The sequence below is a fragment of the Chlamydotis macqueenii genome, chromosome 1 (genome assembly GCF_036417535.1).
Source record: "Chlamydotis macqueenii isolate bChlMac1 chromosome 1, bChlMac1.mat, whole genome shotgun sequence".
In the NCBI taxonomy this organism is placed as follows: Eukaryota; Metazoa; Chordata; class Aves; order Otidiformes; family Otididae; genus Chlamydotis; species Chlamydotis macqueenii.
This window is the reverse complement of record NC_141556.1, coordinates 27,684,840-27,702,336: the sequence shown is the minus strand read 5'-3', so window position 1 is coordinate 27,702,336 and position 17,497 is coordinate 27,684,840. Positions and strand designations below refer to the sequence as shown.

Below are 17,497 nucleotides of genomic sequence, written 5' to 3'. Positions count from 1 at the left end.
CTCTAAAAATGTTGCTTTTGTAGACTCAAAGTAAAGCTCAATATTGTCAAATTGTTTTCAGTGGGCTTTGGAATTGGTCCCAGGTCTTTCAGTTTGCAGATGGCAATTTTTAGCCAGCCTGCAGGGAAGCTACATTTGTTTTATTGTAGAACTACTGCAGAAAACTTTTTTACATTGTTAATACTCGGGATTATTAACAAATGGAATCGAACATTAAATACTTTGTGTTAGGGACTGGAAGACATCACCTTTACCAGTTCATTTTGTTCTACTTCTACCAGTGGTCAGCACCAGAGGAGCAGAAGGCTATAAGACAAGCATAGCGTCAGACAGGTCATAAAGTTGCCTGTATCACTATCATAAAATATGAGCATTAGCATCCTGCAACCATTTGTGGAGCAGTATTTGTTGTAATAGGTGATGATCCTGCTGTGAAAGAATGAAGTACATATTACCGACTTGAAGAAGAGAAAAGACTTCATACTTCACTTGGATGTAAGAGAACTGGACTGAGTCTCTGGAGGAAGATCATCTGGGTTGCAAGAAGAATGGCTCAGTGGTTACCTGCTACACAAAGACTTCACAGAGTGTAGTGCAATTTCCTACCTGAACATGGGTCCCTGGGTAATTTTGAGCATTCATCACAAGTGACATTCATTTTTAAGAGATAGTTTCCTAGTCTAAGTTAAGAAAAAGTCTGTCTTTTGGACAATAGCAAAAGAAAGGACCTCCCAAAAGTGAATCACTTTCAGATACCTCTGACAGACTTTATATAAAGGCAAGATTTTTTTTTTTAATGCCTGTCTCTTACCATTCACCACAGAGGGAGACTTGGGCAACTAACTTCAATTAGAAACCTATTATTTACATTACTAAAAGGTATTTCTGAAAGCTAAGCCCTGTACTATGAGGAGTTGAATTTGCATCTCTGCATCTTAAATTTTCACCTGTAAAATGCAACACTTTCCTTACAGTGAGAGTGTGGGGGGCTAAAACTTTAAAATTTATATGATGTTGTCAAAATGTCAGTGGGGGTCAGAAAATTGATTACCATAAATAGATAGAAAAGGATGCTGGAGGCAATGAGCCCCAGCCCCCAAAGGGTATGAACTGAATGTTTGTATTCTAATGTTGTCGGCATTTTTACTAACTAAAGGAAAAATCTAGAGACAGGAGTAAGTTTGGAGTTTGAATGAACTGGATGACACTTCAAGAACTCTGTGTGAAATGTCCTTTAACTATTAATATTATCACTTAAACCACAAAATCCTCATTTTCAGTAGCACAAAGTGGATGACATTGCTTATTTGTATTCAATCCCATTGAATTTTTTGAGGCAAAATTTTCAAGGCATTTTTCAAGGCAACATTCTCACTAAGTCAGTTGGAGGTTGTTGTAGCAACATTCAATTTTTTCTCATTCTCTATGTGTTAGATAACATAGCTTATCTCAAGACCTGACGTAGTCTATTTTTAATTATTCACACCCTTTGGCCTGTAATTGTAATATGCCTCTTTCAATATTAAAAAGGAAGGACACTGTTTGGTTATTTATGGTTTAGATATAAAGAAAATGTGGAGTCTGTCCTTCTTTAGAAATATGTCCATGATTGGTAACAGCACTACTGAAATTTACAAGCTTATATTTATCATGTGGTTCCAATTCAGTTTTAGTTTCATAATCTTTTGTCCAAAAAAAAAAAACCCTGAAAATCTAAACCTTCCCTCTTGCTTTAGAAAGCAATTGAGATCTGTCCTGCATAAGGAATTGTCTATGACTACAGTTGTATTAATGCACCTCACAAAGTTACTAGGCCTGCATGGACCCCAGTTGTGGTCCAGCCTTGCAAGGTCTTTCAATGTAACAGACTCTGCAGTAAGTTAATATACAATATTAATGGAAAAATTGATGTATAAATAGATGAAGCTTTGATTATCTGTACATTTGTCTGAAATCACAGTGAAATCAATTTTTCATCTATTCTTTGCTTCCTTTCTATGTTTTGATCTCTTTGCTTATTTACTCTGACTTTCATCATTACTTCTTATCCTTTTTCTTCCTCTCAGGCACCTGATTTTTGTTTCTGGTTTTTATATTTCAGTAAGATACAGTTCTGAGAAATATAGTTGCTATTACTGTGCTGCTGGAATGGTTCTTCTGTTGAGGTCTCTCCAGTTTGATCTCAAATCACTGATTATAGCAGTCCCAAGGGTATAATGGTGAGTATGCACTATGGATATGACTAAAGCCAGAGCCTGTAATTCCCAATTAAAAAAAAAAAAAACAACCACAATAATAGAGAAAATAAAACTTACAGAAACTTCTCGTTAACTGGTTTTCCAAATATTCTTTGGTAGGGGGTAAAAATTATTTCCAAAGCCACCACGTCAATGGCCATTTAACCATTTGTGTGTTTGAACAACTTATTTTAGGCAAACAAATGTACTTGTTTAGAGATCTGAAATCAAAGAGGTGGTCTTTGTCGTGGGTGGTCTTTGTCCTTATTTTCAGTCATAAGCAATTAATCCACCATTGTGTGCATATCTTATGAGACATTCGGCTTTAAAATCACAGTCATTTAAAAAGTACTCAAATCCAAAATGTCATCCAAATCTGGCACACTTTCCAGTTATCTGCAAAAGGCTAAATGAAAGATTTGAAACAAAATAGCTCCTGGGTTAGAATCTTGTATGCTGTATTAGCCTTGAGCAAAATTTTAAAGTGCAGCTACTTAACCTACAGGCAAAATTTCATAATGGGAATATTGAGAGACCTGTAGCTTTAACCAGTACTACTGGGCACCAGTATAACATTTCATTTACACTTCTTACACATCAATTTTTCTTAATCTTGCTGCATGAATGAAAAATTTCATCCCATAGTATCCAATTCACTACCCTCATGAACTCATAAAAAGGTCTTTTAACCACTGCTGTGATTTTCAAGTGGAAATAATAAAATGGCAAGAGTTAAATATTAATATTCAGTTCTTGCATTGTGCCTTTCTTTGATACCAATTACAACTTGAACTTCACCTAACTCAAAAAGACTGCAGACTTCACTCAATTAGCAGTAATAGGATTAAAACATAGCTTTGGAACTGAAGATTTAAATAGGAAAAAAAAACTTGGCAAATGTACACTACATGTACCAAATTAATCTCAAAATAAATATGCGGCCCTAGGTGAAATAAGTGGAATGTGGAATGCTAGAGTTGTGGGGGTTATTGTGGGTATTTTGCTTTCTTGACAACCTCTGCAGGTTGCATTGCTTTGAAAACTACCATGGCTACAGAATAACTGTATTTTTTCTTCCTTTAGGTTTATGGATGCTAGAAAAAGTTGCCGCCATTCACAACAGGTATTCTCCTTTGAAGAGCACCAAAGCCATTTCTGTCTGTTACGCTTATCTTCGTTACCATATTTGTATGGTTTTCAGCTTTGTGAAATTTAAACAGTCCCACAGATGTAAATTGCTGGATTCTAATAGCTGTCTCCTGAGAAAGGAGAAATACGCCCATTTATAGGTGAAAAGTGTCATGGGGACCAAAGCTATATTTCTATACTATAGATTTGAACAGCGGGCAACTGAATTTGTGGAAGAGAATTCTTATGCTACTTTACCCATGCTGAGTTTTTTGTGGTTTATTTTGCATTTGCATTTGATGGGCAACGAATGACTTCATTTTCACTACATTTTGAGTATCTGCCTCTACAGTGTGTGATACAACACCTCAAACTGAAGATGTTTTCCATTTTAGGGAGTACATTTGACTTCTGAGATAAAATTAGAATGTCTTAAAATTTCTTGTCAAGTCAAAAATTGCTTGACCTCAGTTATAAAGAGCTGTTTGTATCCTTTTCTCAGAGGCAAATATGAAAGATTTACATCATGTTTTACTCATCAAAAACTCATACAGCAGGACATCTGAAGTATAGCTAAAGAGATCCAGAACCAGCTGTGACTTAGGACAGAGGGAAGTGACACACTTTTTTTATTTCCTTCCAACTAGCGGAAAAATCAAGCCCAATATTAGCCACAAGTTTCTGTTGACAATAACCATGTGCTTCATTTCTGGAAAAATGCCCTTCAGGAAATACCAGAGAATGACTAGATGACCTTTTTCAAAATAATACAAGAAGATGCTGCAAAGATTTGTAAATCAGCATCATTGGTTGCATATTTCAAAAATCTGGCCCTAATACTATGACAGATAAGAACTCCACAAAAGAAAATAAATAGTACTTTCACGGGCAAAGCTGATTACCCTGGAGGTCCGTTAAAGATCGCTTTATGTTTAAGTTCACTAATAAAAAATTTCCATGGGAGTGGGTATAACAGCAACCAGTATGATAAAAGACAGTGTAGTCAAGATCACAACATGCCAGAGGTCAACAAGGGTTTAGAAGAAACAGTGTTGTCTTCAAAGGGAGCAGAAACATCGTGATAGAGATACAGAGAAATATCTGAGCTCATATGGGCTACAAATTGCAGCACTTCAGAGTACCAACAAAATGGTCTGTTCAGCTCCAGGCCTTCGAAATAAGGAAAAAGTGTGCAATCTCTTGAATCAGATTGGCTTCAGCCTCTTGTTTTTCTGGACTGCAGGTAATCACAGATAAATCATGACATCTTGATACTATTTCAGTCTTATTTTGGTTAGATTTCAACTACCTGCTATCTGGAGTTTCAATTCATTTCAATCTCTCTGCCTCTCACTCCAACAAAAGAAGTTAACCTGAAATCAATTGATCTATAAATTGGAAGGATTTAGTCTGGTTTTTGAAGCAGACATTTTTAATATCTTATCTCTGAAAAAATATTACTTTCCCAAGTTTTGAAGAGTTAGCCTCCACAGGTCCTAGATCTTTGCTCAGAAAATAACATACAGAAGCTAATTCAATTACAGTCTAGCTTTAGATTAACCTAACTCTGTCTGGCACTGCTCAGAAAGTAGACAAGCCACTTGATTAGACAGAATCCTCTTCCTCGTGGTAAAAACATACCGAACTTTTGGGGATGGTTGGCAATAGTTTTGAATGAATATATGAGGTGTGTTACCGTTATTGCAGGGCTAGTAAATGGCAGCTGAAATAGCAAAACTCTCCCTCTGCATAGCTGGATCACAACATGGCCTTCAGCACATGCAAAATAAAAATCTCACTATCTTCTTTCTAATGTTTGATTTAATATCCCCCCTTTATAATGCAGAGAATCATCTAATCACCTCGATCTGTCCAGCTGCAGAAACAGCCAACACATGAAAAAGGCAGTCTGCAAACTTGATCTGGACAGATCTGGAACCCATAAATCCCACTTACGTGAGGAGGGCAGAAGGACGAGATGAACACACAACACCGAGGCTCCAGCCGTTTAGAGATGGTTGTCATTCTTTGTGAAGATTAAGGGACTTGTAGCCCTGCATTCCTATATTAATCCAAAGGCCAGCCATTGTACACGCTGCCAGAGTACAGGCTTGCAGACACTGCGCTTGTAATCAGAGCCTTGACCTAAATGGACTCCCATTTCTATGCCGGATTTTTTCTGGCTCTGCTATGTTAACTTCACATAGCAGATAATGAACATTGATTGCAAAGATCTTTAGAAAACATTTGAGAACAAAAGGCAATAAATGAGAGTAGCTGAAGATGAGTGTCTCATGCAATGGCAAGTTTACTTATATATTGGAAGAATATGACCATATTAATATTTTTCAAAATAAGAAAGCTCTTATAGTAAGAGATAAGAGTCAAACCGCTGGGCAGCTTGCACATCTGATTTGCTTAAGGAGAACTAGGCAAACTGCAGAGCAAATGAACTAAGGCTCACAGAATAATACATGAGGACACAAGGGCTTTTTATTTTTAATATATTAATACAGTTGAAAAGAAAATAAATAAACCTGATTTTTCTAGGGATGTAAGGAAACCGTAAACACTACAGGGACTTTGCCCCTAGCATCCAGTGATTTACATATTTTTTATAAAAGTCAGAGTTGGTTTGAAGTCACAAGAAGTAGACCAACCACTGTTAAAATGATTACTTTTTCCCTGTTATGCCTGGGTCCTGTCTATGCCATCAGATTCTCACTTTTATGAGCAATATAAAATGCAGACACGATTTCCAGTTAAAAAGGAAACCATTTCTGCTGGCTCTTCATAACAACCAACAGATTCTTCCCTTATTTTTTTTTTAAACTCAGTGACAATTCTGATATCCAAATTGGCAACTAATTGCCCTGACAATTAAATGGTATTGCCACAGCACAGCCTTTATGCATTTGTCCTAATAAATGTCAGATGAAGCTCAACTCTTCACTTCAGCAGATGCTAATTTAGGCTGAATACCACCAGCTATTCGGAGAGGGGAATTTTTGCTTTAGATAAGATTAATCTCACAAATGAAGTGTGAGTTTCCTTCTTATAAAAAACAAAGGCCATTGGTTATTAATTAATTCTGAAATATAAGTTTTACAAACACTTGCATAAGAAGCATTAATATCATCTGTTACATAATTACTAATGCAATGTATAATATTTAATATTTCAACACCAAAGTCTCTTCAAAATTCAATTACTATAACCCTTGTCATAGAGACTAGCACTGCTTCAAAGCGTTTTTTTCCCTAGTGACCCTTCAGCTTGACTACTTCTTGCTTGGCTGCCATTTGTCAGTTCAGGAATAGTATGACTGTCAAGTAGAGACTTAGAGAGGACTCCTAACTCCCATCATGGTTCCTACCTTTCCACTAAAGTCAACAGGAAACTGGGAGTCCTGTTAAGCTTTTAATCCTGGGCCAACATTTCAAAAAAATGCTGATCTGCTTTGGAAGTCTGTGAAGCCGATTCATTTTCTCTATTGCAGGTGACAAGAACCTGAGCCTCCTTTCATTAACACTGGGAAAGCCTGCACACCCTCAAGGTAGCGCCAGCAGTGTTTGCACTACCATTCTCTACTTTACAATTGCAAAACCTTTGTTAATTCCAGTCGAGACCTGTTAATATTCCTCATGGAAAAAAAAAAAAAAAAAAATTTCTTATCACTTCTTGCAAATGGGTTCTGCCCCTATTTGCACCACCCATTTTGAAATATGTACTGAACAGCACATGCCTCTCAAAAGAGAATTTTTACAGGACCTGCTCAAGCTATAATTTTATTCATAAAATCTATATTTTATGGGAATGGCTCTGGGCATTGTGCCCAGAAGTCACAGAAGAGCCCATATTTTTGTTAGTAAATTCTTTACCTGCTACAAGAGCACAACAATTTGCAGAATGCCAATTATGAACTGTCCCAGGATGTTGTAACTTCCAAACGTTGCTGAGGGAGTGTACCAGTTGACATAAGCCAAAACTGACAACCTTTAAGCATTACTAAGAGGAGGACTGTCTGGACATAGTCTGGATATACTTAAGTATATCCAGACTGTGGTGCCATCGACACGCTGGAAGGGAGGGATGCCATCCAGAGGGACCTTGACAGGCTGGAGAGGTGGGCCCATGCCAACCCCATGAAGTTCAACCAGGCCAAGTGCAAGGTCCTGCACCTGGGTCATGGCAATCCCAGGCACAAATACAGGCTGGGCGGGGAATGGATTGAGAGCAGCCCTGAGGAGAAGGACTTGGGAGTGCTGGTGGATGAGAAGCTTAACATGAGCAGGCAATGCACCCTTGCGGCCCAGAAGGCCAACCGCATCCTGGGCTGCATCAAGAGAAGCGTGGCCAGCAGGTCGAGGGAGGTGATTCTCCCCCTCTACTCTGCCCTGGTGAGACCCCACCTGGAGTACTGTGTCCAGTTCTGGAGCCCCCAACACAAGAAGGACATGGACCAGTTGGAGAAGGTCCAGAGGAGGCCACGAAGATGATAAAAGGGCTGAGCACCTCTCTTATGAGGACAGGCTGAGAGAGTTGGGGCTGTTCAGCCTGGAGAAGAGGAGGCTCCGGGGAGACCTTATAGCGGTCTTCCAGTACCTCAAGGGGGCCTACAAGAAAGATGGGGAAAGGCTGTTTAGTAGGGCCTGTTGCGATAGGACGAGAGGTAATGGTTTTAAAATAGAGGGGGTAAGATTTAGATTAGAAATTAGGAAAAAAATTTTTACGATGTGGGTTATAGAACACTGGAACAGGTTGCCCAGAAAGGTGGTGGAGGCCCCATCTCTGGAAACGTTCAAGGCCAGGCTGGATGAGGCTGTGAGCAACCTGACCTAGTCAGGGATGTCCCTGCTCCTTGCAGGGGGGTTGGACTAGATGACCTTTGAAGGTCCCTTCCAACCCTAACCATTCTATGATTCTATGATTCTATGATTCTAAGTATATACTTAAGGTCCACTCTATACAAGAGTGGACAGACATCTCACTGCTGCTCAGCACTCTGAGCTGAGAACACATGGGAAGAAATCAGGAGATCCTGTGATTAAAGCATGACTATTTTTCTCCTTAGACCTGTCTTCCATACTTCTTGGCCTCCTTTATACAAAGAATCACAATACACTTTACACTGCACCATCCTAACAGTAGACAGCTTCAATTCCTTAGAGAATTGTTACCTGTGATTCTAAATTTGAGTCAAAAATCAAATTTTGATCCAGCATTAATGCTTTCTTCAACTGATGAAGGTGATGGACCTGCTGAACTTACTTTCTCAGTAGCAGCGACATCAGTGATTTCCATGCTACGGGAATTATCACACAGAAGTAGGTCAACAGCTGTGCTCAGATGTGAAGAGGTGTGTGCAAGAATAGACATAGCAAAAATAAAAAGGTCTAAAAAAACGACAAAAAATGATGAGGTATACGGGAGGAAGAATGGAGACTGTGGACTTTACAAGCTGTAAGTTTAAAAAGATGAAGTCTGTGAAGTTTGAAAAGGAGAAGAAAAGAAGAGATATTATAAAAGTCTACAAAATAATGAGTGAGCCTGAGGATCCTACACAGATCTCTCTATTTATTTCCCACTTACTCGTATCTTTTGGTCTCTGTTCTGCTCCTCCTCTTTCCAGATCTTCCAAAACATATTTTGCTCCCCTTCACATTTCCCTTTTTGCTCTTATTTCTGAACCCCTTCACCTCATTTCCGCCTTTGCCCTTCTTTATGTATTCTTTCTCATTATATAAAGTATAAGTATTTTATTAATATTAATAAATACATGCATTACATTAAAAATAATAGCATCATAGTCTACAGAACTAAAAGTAACGTATTTCAAATGACTGCCATGAAAAAAAAAATCTATGATAATTCAGCGAAAACACAGACAACTGTGCTGCTAGAAACTGCTTCAGCAAACAGCTCAGGAAGACTTAAAAAGCATAATAACCTCAATTACTTTACTTGTGGTACTTTGACATAAAATTAAATTTTAACCCTCAAGCACCAGTTCATACGCTAATTTTAAAGTGGAATCAAGACATTTGAGACTTCTGTCCTTTCTCTGAAGCAAAAGACATAGAGGTGGAGTTCATTTGACTTTGTGTGTATGAGAAAATGAAGATGCGTACATCCAAGCTAATTATCTAGACTTTTTTTTCAGTCAACAGGGAGAAAAAAGGCACTTTGAGGGTGGATCCGTCTCACTTGAAAGTAAACGTCTAAGATAAGCCAGATAAATTGGATCTTAAAAGCGCCTGCTTGCCCCACTGCCTACAAAAAGTTCCTAAGGCATCTAGTTCAGATTTCGACACTTGTTTCAGAGACTGGGGAGATCCCAAGGCAGGCATTCTGAAACAGATATTTGAGCTATATGGATGGCTGATCTATTCTAGCTTAAGTATTCTTATGTTCCTGTGTGCTGCTAACATGTCCTTTACACAGGAGTTGTGGCCTGGAGCTAAGCCCTAAGATGATCTTGCAGAGCCTGCAGAGGCAGATGAGATATACAATTGGATGCAAAAGGATCTTCTTGGACATATAGCATCTTCATGCTTTCACACTATATATTTTTGTGGGAGTAGTAAGACACTGCCATTCTCTTCTTCCTTTCATACTGTCTCCCAATCTGTCAAAAATTTAGCAAATCATGTGCCTATCCTCCAAAAAAAAAAAAAAAGGCTTTAGGAAGTGTTTGCATTGTTGTATGAAGTACAGTGACAGGCAGTCACTACAACAAACAGAGGACATCAGAAAAGGAACTGAAAAGATGCCAGTTTAGCAGACACTGGGTAAACGAGCCTCCCTACATCAGAAATATAAGGCAGACAGCACAGGACTTTTAAGTATAACAGATATTTGTGACTTTCAGCATACCTTAAAAAACCCACAACTTCCCTCCTAGCAATGTCTGAACTGGACCTGTTCTGTTTTTAAATACAAAATTTGCTTGCAGAAAGGTTCTAAAAGAGTAAGTATTACAATTAAGCTCCAGCAGCTTTAAAACAACTATTTCTAAAAGAAATGTACCCATTTATAAACATGTTTGTGAGAAGCTTACCTGCAAGTGTCCCAGGTCACTGCAATAGTATTATTCTCCCTAGCCACTCCTACAGAAGATCACAGTGTGGTGGGGATTTTGAACTGGTTAACAGACACACCATTATGCAGAGCTTTTCCCATTATAGGCAGGCAAGCATCACTCTGGCCCCACTGGGAGCTATGGGAAAGTGTTTATCGAATACCTACCTTGTAGCTGCCTGAAATCAAATGGAAAAATTCTTATCCAGTGAGTTCAGCTTCAGCTTCCAACCACAGTTTTACCATGTATAATGGAGAGCCTGTTCTCAGGGTTTTGGTATCTCTCCAACTGTTGGTGGAATTTCTGCAGGTCACCTTTAAACTTAATTTTACACTGCTTACATAGATGGTACTCCCCAATCTTTCATGATAATTTAGATCTTTTTATACTTTAATAATTTGTTGGACTTTTTGTCTAGTCCTTACCTTATTACCAGTTTCCTGCTGGATCTGGGGAGATCTGAATTGACATAGCATCCAGTTATGCTCACACCAGTCCCAAATACACAGGTAACTCTATATCCCTCGTCCTATTCAAGGATTATTTATTATATGCATTTTTAGTTATACAAACTTTATTATTTTGCTACAATGCTGCTCTGACAGCTTCTTTCCTGCTGATAAAGGTCTCTGACTCCCAAGCCTTTGACAAAATTGTGGGTTCCCAGGATTAAGTCCCCCATCTTGTTATGGTCTGATAGAGCTTTTCACTTTCTGGAAGTGCAGTTTTTGTACTTCTCATTAAAATACACAATTTACTTGTGCACACAATTTGACAGTTTGAAAAGCCCATACTATTCTATACCAGTAGCATTTTTCTGCACTGTTTTCCACTTCTTCAGCAAAGGAACCACTTACACATTACTGTTTTCAGTAGCTGGCAATATATTTATGTAGCACTGGGCCAAGAACTCATTCTTGTGCTACTCCAAAGGACTATGTCAAAATCAGCAATGATCTCCCATTTCCAAATCTATATTCACACCTGCCAGTTATTTAGTTTATTAATCCAATTATTGCATGCAAAGTTAATTTGCCATGGGTACTAATCAAACACCTTGAAGAAGTCTGACAATATTATATTAACAATCTTACCTCTATCAACCAAACTTGAAATCAGATCAAAACAGATACAAAGTTAGTTTGACAAAGTCAATTTTCCATAAGCCACATTGTCTTTCTTTCACTCCTTATTAAGCAAGTCCCACATCAGCCATTCTTTTATTATTTATTATTAAAAATGTGTTAGCTCTTTTAAAATACTGCCATAACAACAGAGTTCTTCCAGTCGTAACACCTTCTCATCAGGGAATAGATCTTTTTGAATGTTTGCATTTTAATTGTTATTTCCGTTTTTAACAATGACAATTATAATATTGCTCTTTTTACCTAAAAGTCACCAGTGGTCTTTACAAAGAACATGCACAATCCTGAACTTGAGAACACGCAGTCTATCACTGAGAGCAAAAAGTCATGCCATGGAAAAGGGACAGGTTGGAGAAGGAATACACATATATTAATTAATAACTTAACCTCCACTCAAATGTATTCACTAAAGGATGAGAGAGGGAACAAATAAGTGGCAACCTTATGCTAAACAATTAGTTTGTTTCGATCTATTGGTTGAAGAATGAAAGACACTAAAATTTCCACCAAAATGAATATTTGATAAAAGCCATTTCTAAAGAAAATAAACTTTCCTTCAAAGGATGTTCCCAGTAATTATCTAAGCTGAACTTTGACTAAGATACTGGAACACTCCTGAGAAAAGGGCAGCAGGGTGTACACACAGAGAGTAGGAATCTGGCCTTTGCCCACTGACTGAAGGATGACATTTTTCACTGCATGTTGCCCTTCACCTCATCAGGCATTCAGTGAAGAGCAGAAGTCACACATTTTGAGTCACAAATGGCATCCTGCTTTCCTCTGGATTTCTTTCAAAATCTCCAATCCCAATGTTTGCTAAAGCCAAACTTTCTTAGTTTACAGGGCTTACAAATATCACAGGAGAAACTCTAGTAGCTCTTTTACTGCCTCTGATATTTCTACAGGTTAACCTGTCTCCTGGAGAGTATAGCTGACTCTCCTTGATTAACACAGAAATTAATCTGGATCCAGGTTTTGTGTAACAAAAAGCGGCCTCAGCATGAGTCCTCGGACTTCAAAATCTCTTTCTTAGGCCTTTGCTACTGTTTTTCTAAAATACCAAACTAACCCTTCCTTGCTACATTTCCAAATTCTCAATCCTAAAAGACAGTGTTTTCAATAGTATTTTATGGTAAATCTTCACTCAAGATGGATTCCCTATTAGTATTCCTCTGGGCAATGAAAAAATGCTTTAAGATTTTTTATCATTTGACTGCCATGCAAAAGTGCTACACCTATCAACACTAGAACTCATGTGCTTGCAAATAAAATATGGGGATTTCAGAAAGGTATAATGGTCTGTCCTTACATGCTGTTAACCCTAAGTTCCCACCTTAGACTATGTAACCCCTCAGAGATTTAGAATTCCTTTATTCTTCCCAACAAATCCCTTTTCACCTTCCAGACAGCTAGCAAAGAACAGACTGGCTTTGCTGTGAAGCCTCTGGTAGAAAATTTACTCAATCATAAGTCTTGCTATGGAGCAATGACAGTCAGTCCTTAATGGCATGCTGGCAGCCCACAAACGGGTGAAAAGAAATCATGTCTAGAAGTCAACCTGTCTATAGGAATATAACTTAAAACACTGCTACTTAATTTTAGATTGGGCATGATTTCTTGTCTGAAACCTGAAACCTGCCTTTGAAAAATTCCTCTGGTGACTTGATCTTCTTTGAGACCTTTTGGAGATGTTGCTTCCTGTCTGCCCTGACTTCTGCACAGGAATATTTTTAGCTTTCTCTATTTTCTACTAGTATTTCTTTCCAGTAATACATAACTTTCCATATCTTTTTTTGGTCATTGTTTCTCTTTTTCTTTTCTTCTCTCCTCTTATTTGGTTGCTTGTCATTTTCCCTCAGTCCTTCCATTTTCCCTCTTTCCCATCTCCTTCACCATTTCCTTCCCCCATCCCCACCTTGCTTTACTTTTCCTCAGCCACCTCCTTACTTTTTCTCCACCTTTTCCCACTTCTCTTTTCCTTGTGATTTCCAATCTGCAGAGAAGTGCTATCCCCACAGGCTCTTCAGCACCCTTTGATCACCTGCTAGCCACTGCAAGGGAGCTCCTCCAGCAGCTCCACCTGCCTCAGTTAACCCGAAAACTCCAAGGGGGCTGAAAGGAACTTGTCTTACAGCAAGAGCAAGAGGAGGGTTATTGCTGCCCTGAAAGTAGAAGTGGAGGGGGTCAGTTTGCCAAAGCGGGGAGATTGGCAAGAAGACATGGTGCCAGCCACATGCCACCTCGTTTATGTTCCCCCAATTAAAGCAGCCTGTAGGGAAAGTAGCATGCCAGTGTAGTGCATTGGTGTACTGACCCCTCTGAGTGCTTGTTAGCACTCACCATACTCAGTGTTTCCTCTCACTGATTGATAGGACGATACGTGTGTGTATGGCAGAGAGCAGATTCATTACAGCACATTAGCCAGACAGGCAGACAAATGCCCACAGGGGCAGAAAAGCTGTAAGGAATAAATACAAACTTTATTATTTTTCTTAAACTTCTTTTCCCCAGGCTACAGTGAGGAATACTGGAGGAACAGGAGAGCAAGAGGGAGCCCAGAAGAAAAGGGAGTGGCAGGAACGGCATGGAAAGTTTATTAGCAGTCAAAGAAAGGTTTGAAATATTCATTGTTGGATTTAGAGTTTGGTAAGTAGCTGAATCTCTACTTATATTTTTATTTTCCTTCCCACTGTTAAAGGAGAATGCAAGGGTCAGTGCATCAGATACAAAGCTACCAGGACATTTCTGATGTAACAGCCCTGAAATGGCTACCTGGCTGCTCCACTCACTGCAATTAAGCATTCCTCAGTTTTAAAAATGAAAAACAAACTAGTGTCAGCCTTTATCAACAGCTGCCACCATGTGGTACCTAAAATACCACAGTTACTTCCCATTTGAATAGAGAGAAATATGGTGGTGTCATCTAATCAGGCCAGTGATGGTTTTTAAGCATCCATTCTGCAATGCACAGCTCGCGAGAGACGGCATGGCTGACAGGAGGCTGCTCTGTGCCCCTGTGCAGGCCCTGCTGAGGCTGAGGAGCAGGCAGCCTGTGCACTATGTCCCCTGACACCGTGGCCACTGTACCAGATCGCTTCCTCGTTGCTCGTCCTTGGAGCTGGCAGACCACAGTGCAGGACTGCCCCAGGCTGTCAACAGCACTGCATGAAAAATACATATTCCCAAATGGTTGATGCTAAGAACACATCTGGCAGACACAGGTTTACGAGGAGGCAGCATCGTCTCTCCCCATGTGATGAGAAGCTGTCTGCTCTGCCATGGGCCGAGGGAGCAAAAGTGGAGCCACTGGGCCTTGCTCCTGCTCCCCCCAGGCTGGACCTCAGCCCATCTGCTGCCTGGAAATATGACGTGGTGTGGACAGAAAACTCCAGAGATGTTCCACTATCCAAAAGGACGACAGAGTGTAAGCTGTCAGCTCTAGATCATTAGAGAATTGGTCCTAAGTTTAATGACTCAAGGAGCAGGTTTTGAGGCAGAATGGAGACAAAACCTGGTTAGTTAAAATCCCGACATTTCCTTGCTTGAGCCCTATGCTTGAGCCCTATGTATTTTTTAGCACATGTTAACTCCAACAGCTTCACCCCTCTCCTCCCTCCTGGATTTCATTTAGGTGCACTTCAAAATTAGCTAATTATCTTACAATTAAGACTAGCTTTTTGCAGATAACAACACTCAGATATCTGCTAGTAAATATCTATTGGTAATACAGGTACCTCTGAGACTGATGGACCTTTGTCTGATGAAAAGTTTGTTCCCACCGGAAAAAATCCATTGAATCCAGGATATTGTGGAAATGGCATATGATACTGTGAATAATGTGCGTGGGCTTCTTCTTGAGGGTGCTTGTCTGTCCACTCTTGATTCTGTAGCTTTCCTCTGAGCTGAAACTGTAGTCCAGTCAGTGCCTGCAGCATTGCTTTATTTCTTCCCTTTTCACTATCAGCAGAGCTGAAAAAAACACTATAAAACACACACACAAAATAGAAACAGCAATTTAATTTCTTGCACACTGTACCTCTACTATTAAAAAAAAAATCCTTAAATATAAAACCAAATTAATGTTATGGTTATAGGGCACCCAAAAGGACACAATCTCTAACACTTTACCGGGGTGGAGGCTGGGGGGAAAGATGAGAAGAAACAGTTGGCATTCCGTTAACAATCATGTTTGGAGGTTTGTGAGTGACTTTGTTATTCCAAGGGAAGCCAGGTACCAGTCTCTCGGGATCAGGTACAAAGGAGAGAAAAATGCGGACATGTATGAATCTCAAAGGTGACTGCTGGGTTAATAAAACAGTCTGTTTTCTGTTCACCCACTCTTCCTCTCAGTGTGCAAGTACATTAAAATATGTCAAAAGGAAAGCCATTTACTGGGGAAAAATAATTCAGCTAAAAGTCAAAATTTCCAGCTGGTGTATTGCCTTGGTGTGTGTAAGTGTGCTAACAAAGTGACTCACATATCTCACTGGATGAAAGTTGATATCTCATTAAAGTAGAAACAAACACTTGAAAACAGGAACAGCTGCCAGTTAAAAAAAAAAAAAAAAAAGGACCACAATTTATATGAGAAGCCTTCATTTTTCCACATTCATACTTGCTCTATAGTGGGTACGATATATATTTAAGTAACCTCGTGAAAAGTAATGAAGGTAAAACCGATTCTGTATGCAGTAACCATTCCCATTTGCTGGAGGAATTGCATAGCTAACAACCACCCACATTATCATTCTGTGTTTAGAAGAAGAAATATTTTCACAGTCTGATTTCTAAACTGCCATATGCTACACAAGGATTGGTTCCTGCAAAGAGTAACCCTTTCAAAAGTGAACAGCTCTGGGGAAGAAAACTTTATATCAGAATTATTCAGGCTAGAAAGGGTTTGTGGGATCAGCCTCCAACCCTTTAAAATAAAAGCACATTTATACTGGTGTATACTACCTTTGCCCCCAGGAAACACAATGAGGCTTGAACACCATCACTAATTCACTGCAGCAGGAGCATTTTTTGTAATATCAACAGCATGAGACGTGAGACCTCCTGCTCTTTGGTGCAGGCCCTGGCAGAGAGCACTATCAGATAAACAGAAAGTGAAACAAAGGAAGTGGTACACCATGGTCTGAGTTGCCTTTTGTTTATTAATGATGTGATTTGCTCAGGAAAAAAAAAAAAAAAAGAGGAGTAAAGTTTTCCAAAATGTGTAATGACCACAGCAGAGTGTATTATGATGAACTGTCTGAACCACAGAATCCCATCGTGAGTGAGGTTGGAAAGGACCTCTGGGGATCATCTAGTCCAACCGCCCTGCTTAAAGCAAGGTCAGCCACAACACGTTGCTCAGGGCCACGCTGGGTTTTAAAAATCTCCAAGGACAGAGTCTACAGTCTCCCCAGTCAACCTATTCCAGTGTTTGATCACCCTCATAGTAAAAAGAGTTTTTTCTTACAGGGGAATTGAAATTTCCCCCATTTCAGCTTGTGCTTATTGCCTCTTGGTCTATCATTGGGCACCACTCAGAAGAGTCTGGCTCCACCTTTTTTTACCTCATTTCTCCAGATTGTCCCTCTAAAGTGCAGTGTAATCATCTGGTGTAGTAACCAGTCCTCCTGATTCTCTGTTGTCTCCAAACTTGGACTCTCCCTCATTGTCTAGATTATTAATGAAGATTTTAAGCAATATTGGACCCAGCATTGACCCCTGAGGGAGGCCACTAGTTTCTGGTCTCCAAACAGTGTTTGTGATGTTGATCACAACACTTTCAGCTCAGCAGTTCAGATACTTTTCAATATACTTCACCATCTATTGTCTAGGCAATAATTTGTCAGTTTGTCTATGAGGACGCTATGGGAGCTTCAAAAGCCTTATTAAAATCAAGATAAACAACACTT

At 39.4% G+C, this 17,497-nt stretch overlaps 1 protein-coding gene across 1 annotated transcript in view; it reads right to left on the bottom strand.

The window, feature by feature from the left end:
* The window catches only part of TFEC (transcription factor EC), a 94,946-nt gene extending 79,420 nt beyond the window's left edge, over positions 1–15,526 (bottom strand). The window contains exon 1 of the mRNA XM_086740003.1: positions 15,326–15,526. Within this exon, the coding sequence (XP_086596129.1) occupies positions 15,326–15,526 (201 nt within the window). The remainder of the gene's footprint in view (positions 1–15,325) is intronic.
* Positions 15,527–17,497: the final 1,971 nt, after the last annotated feature.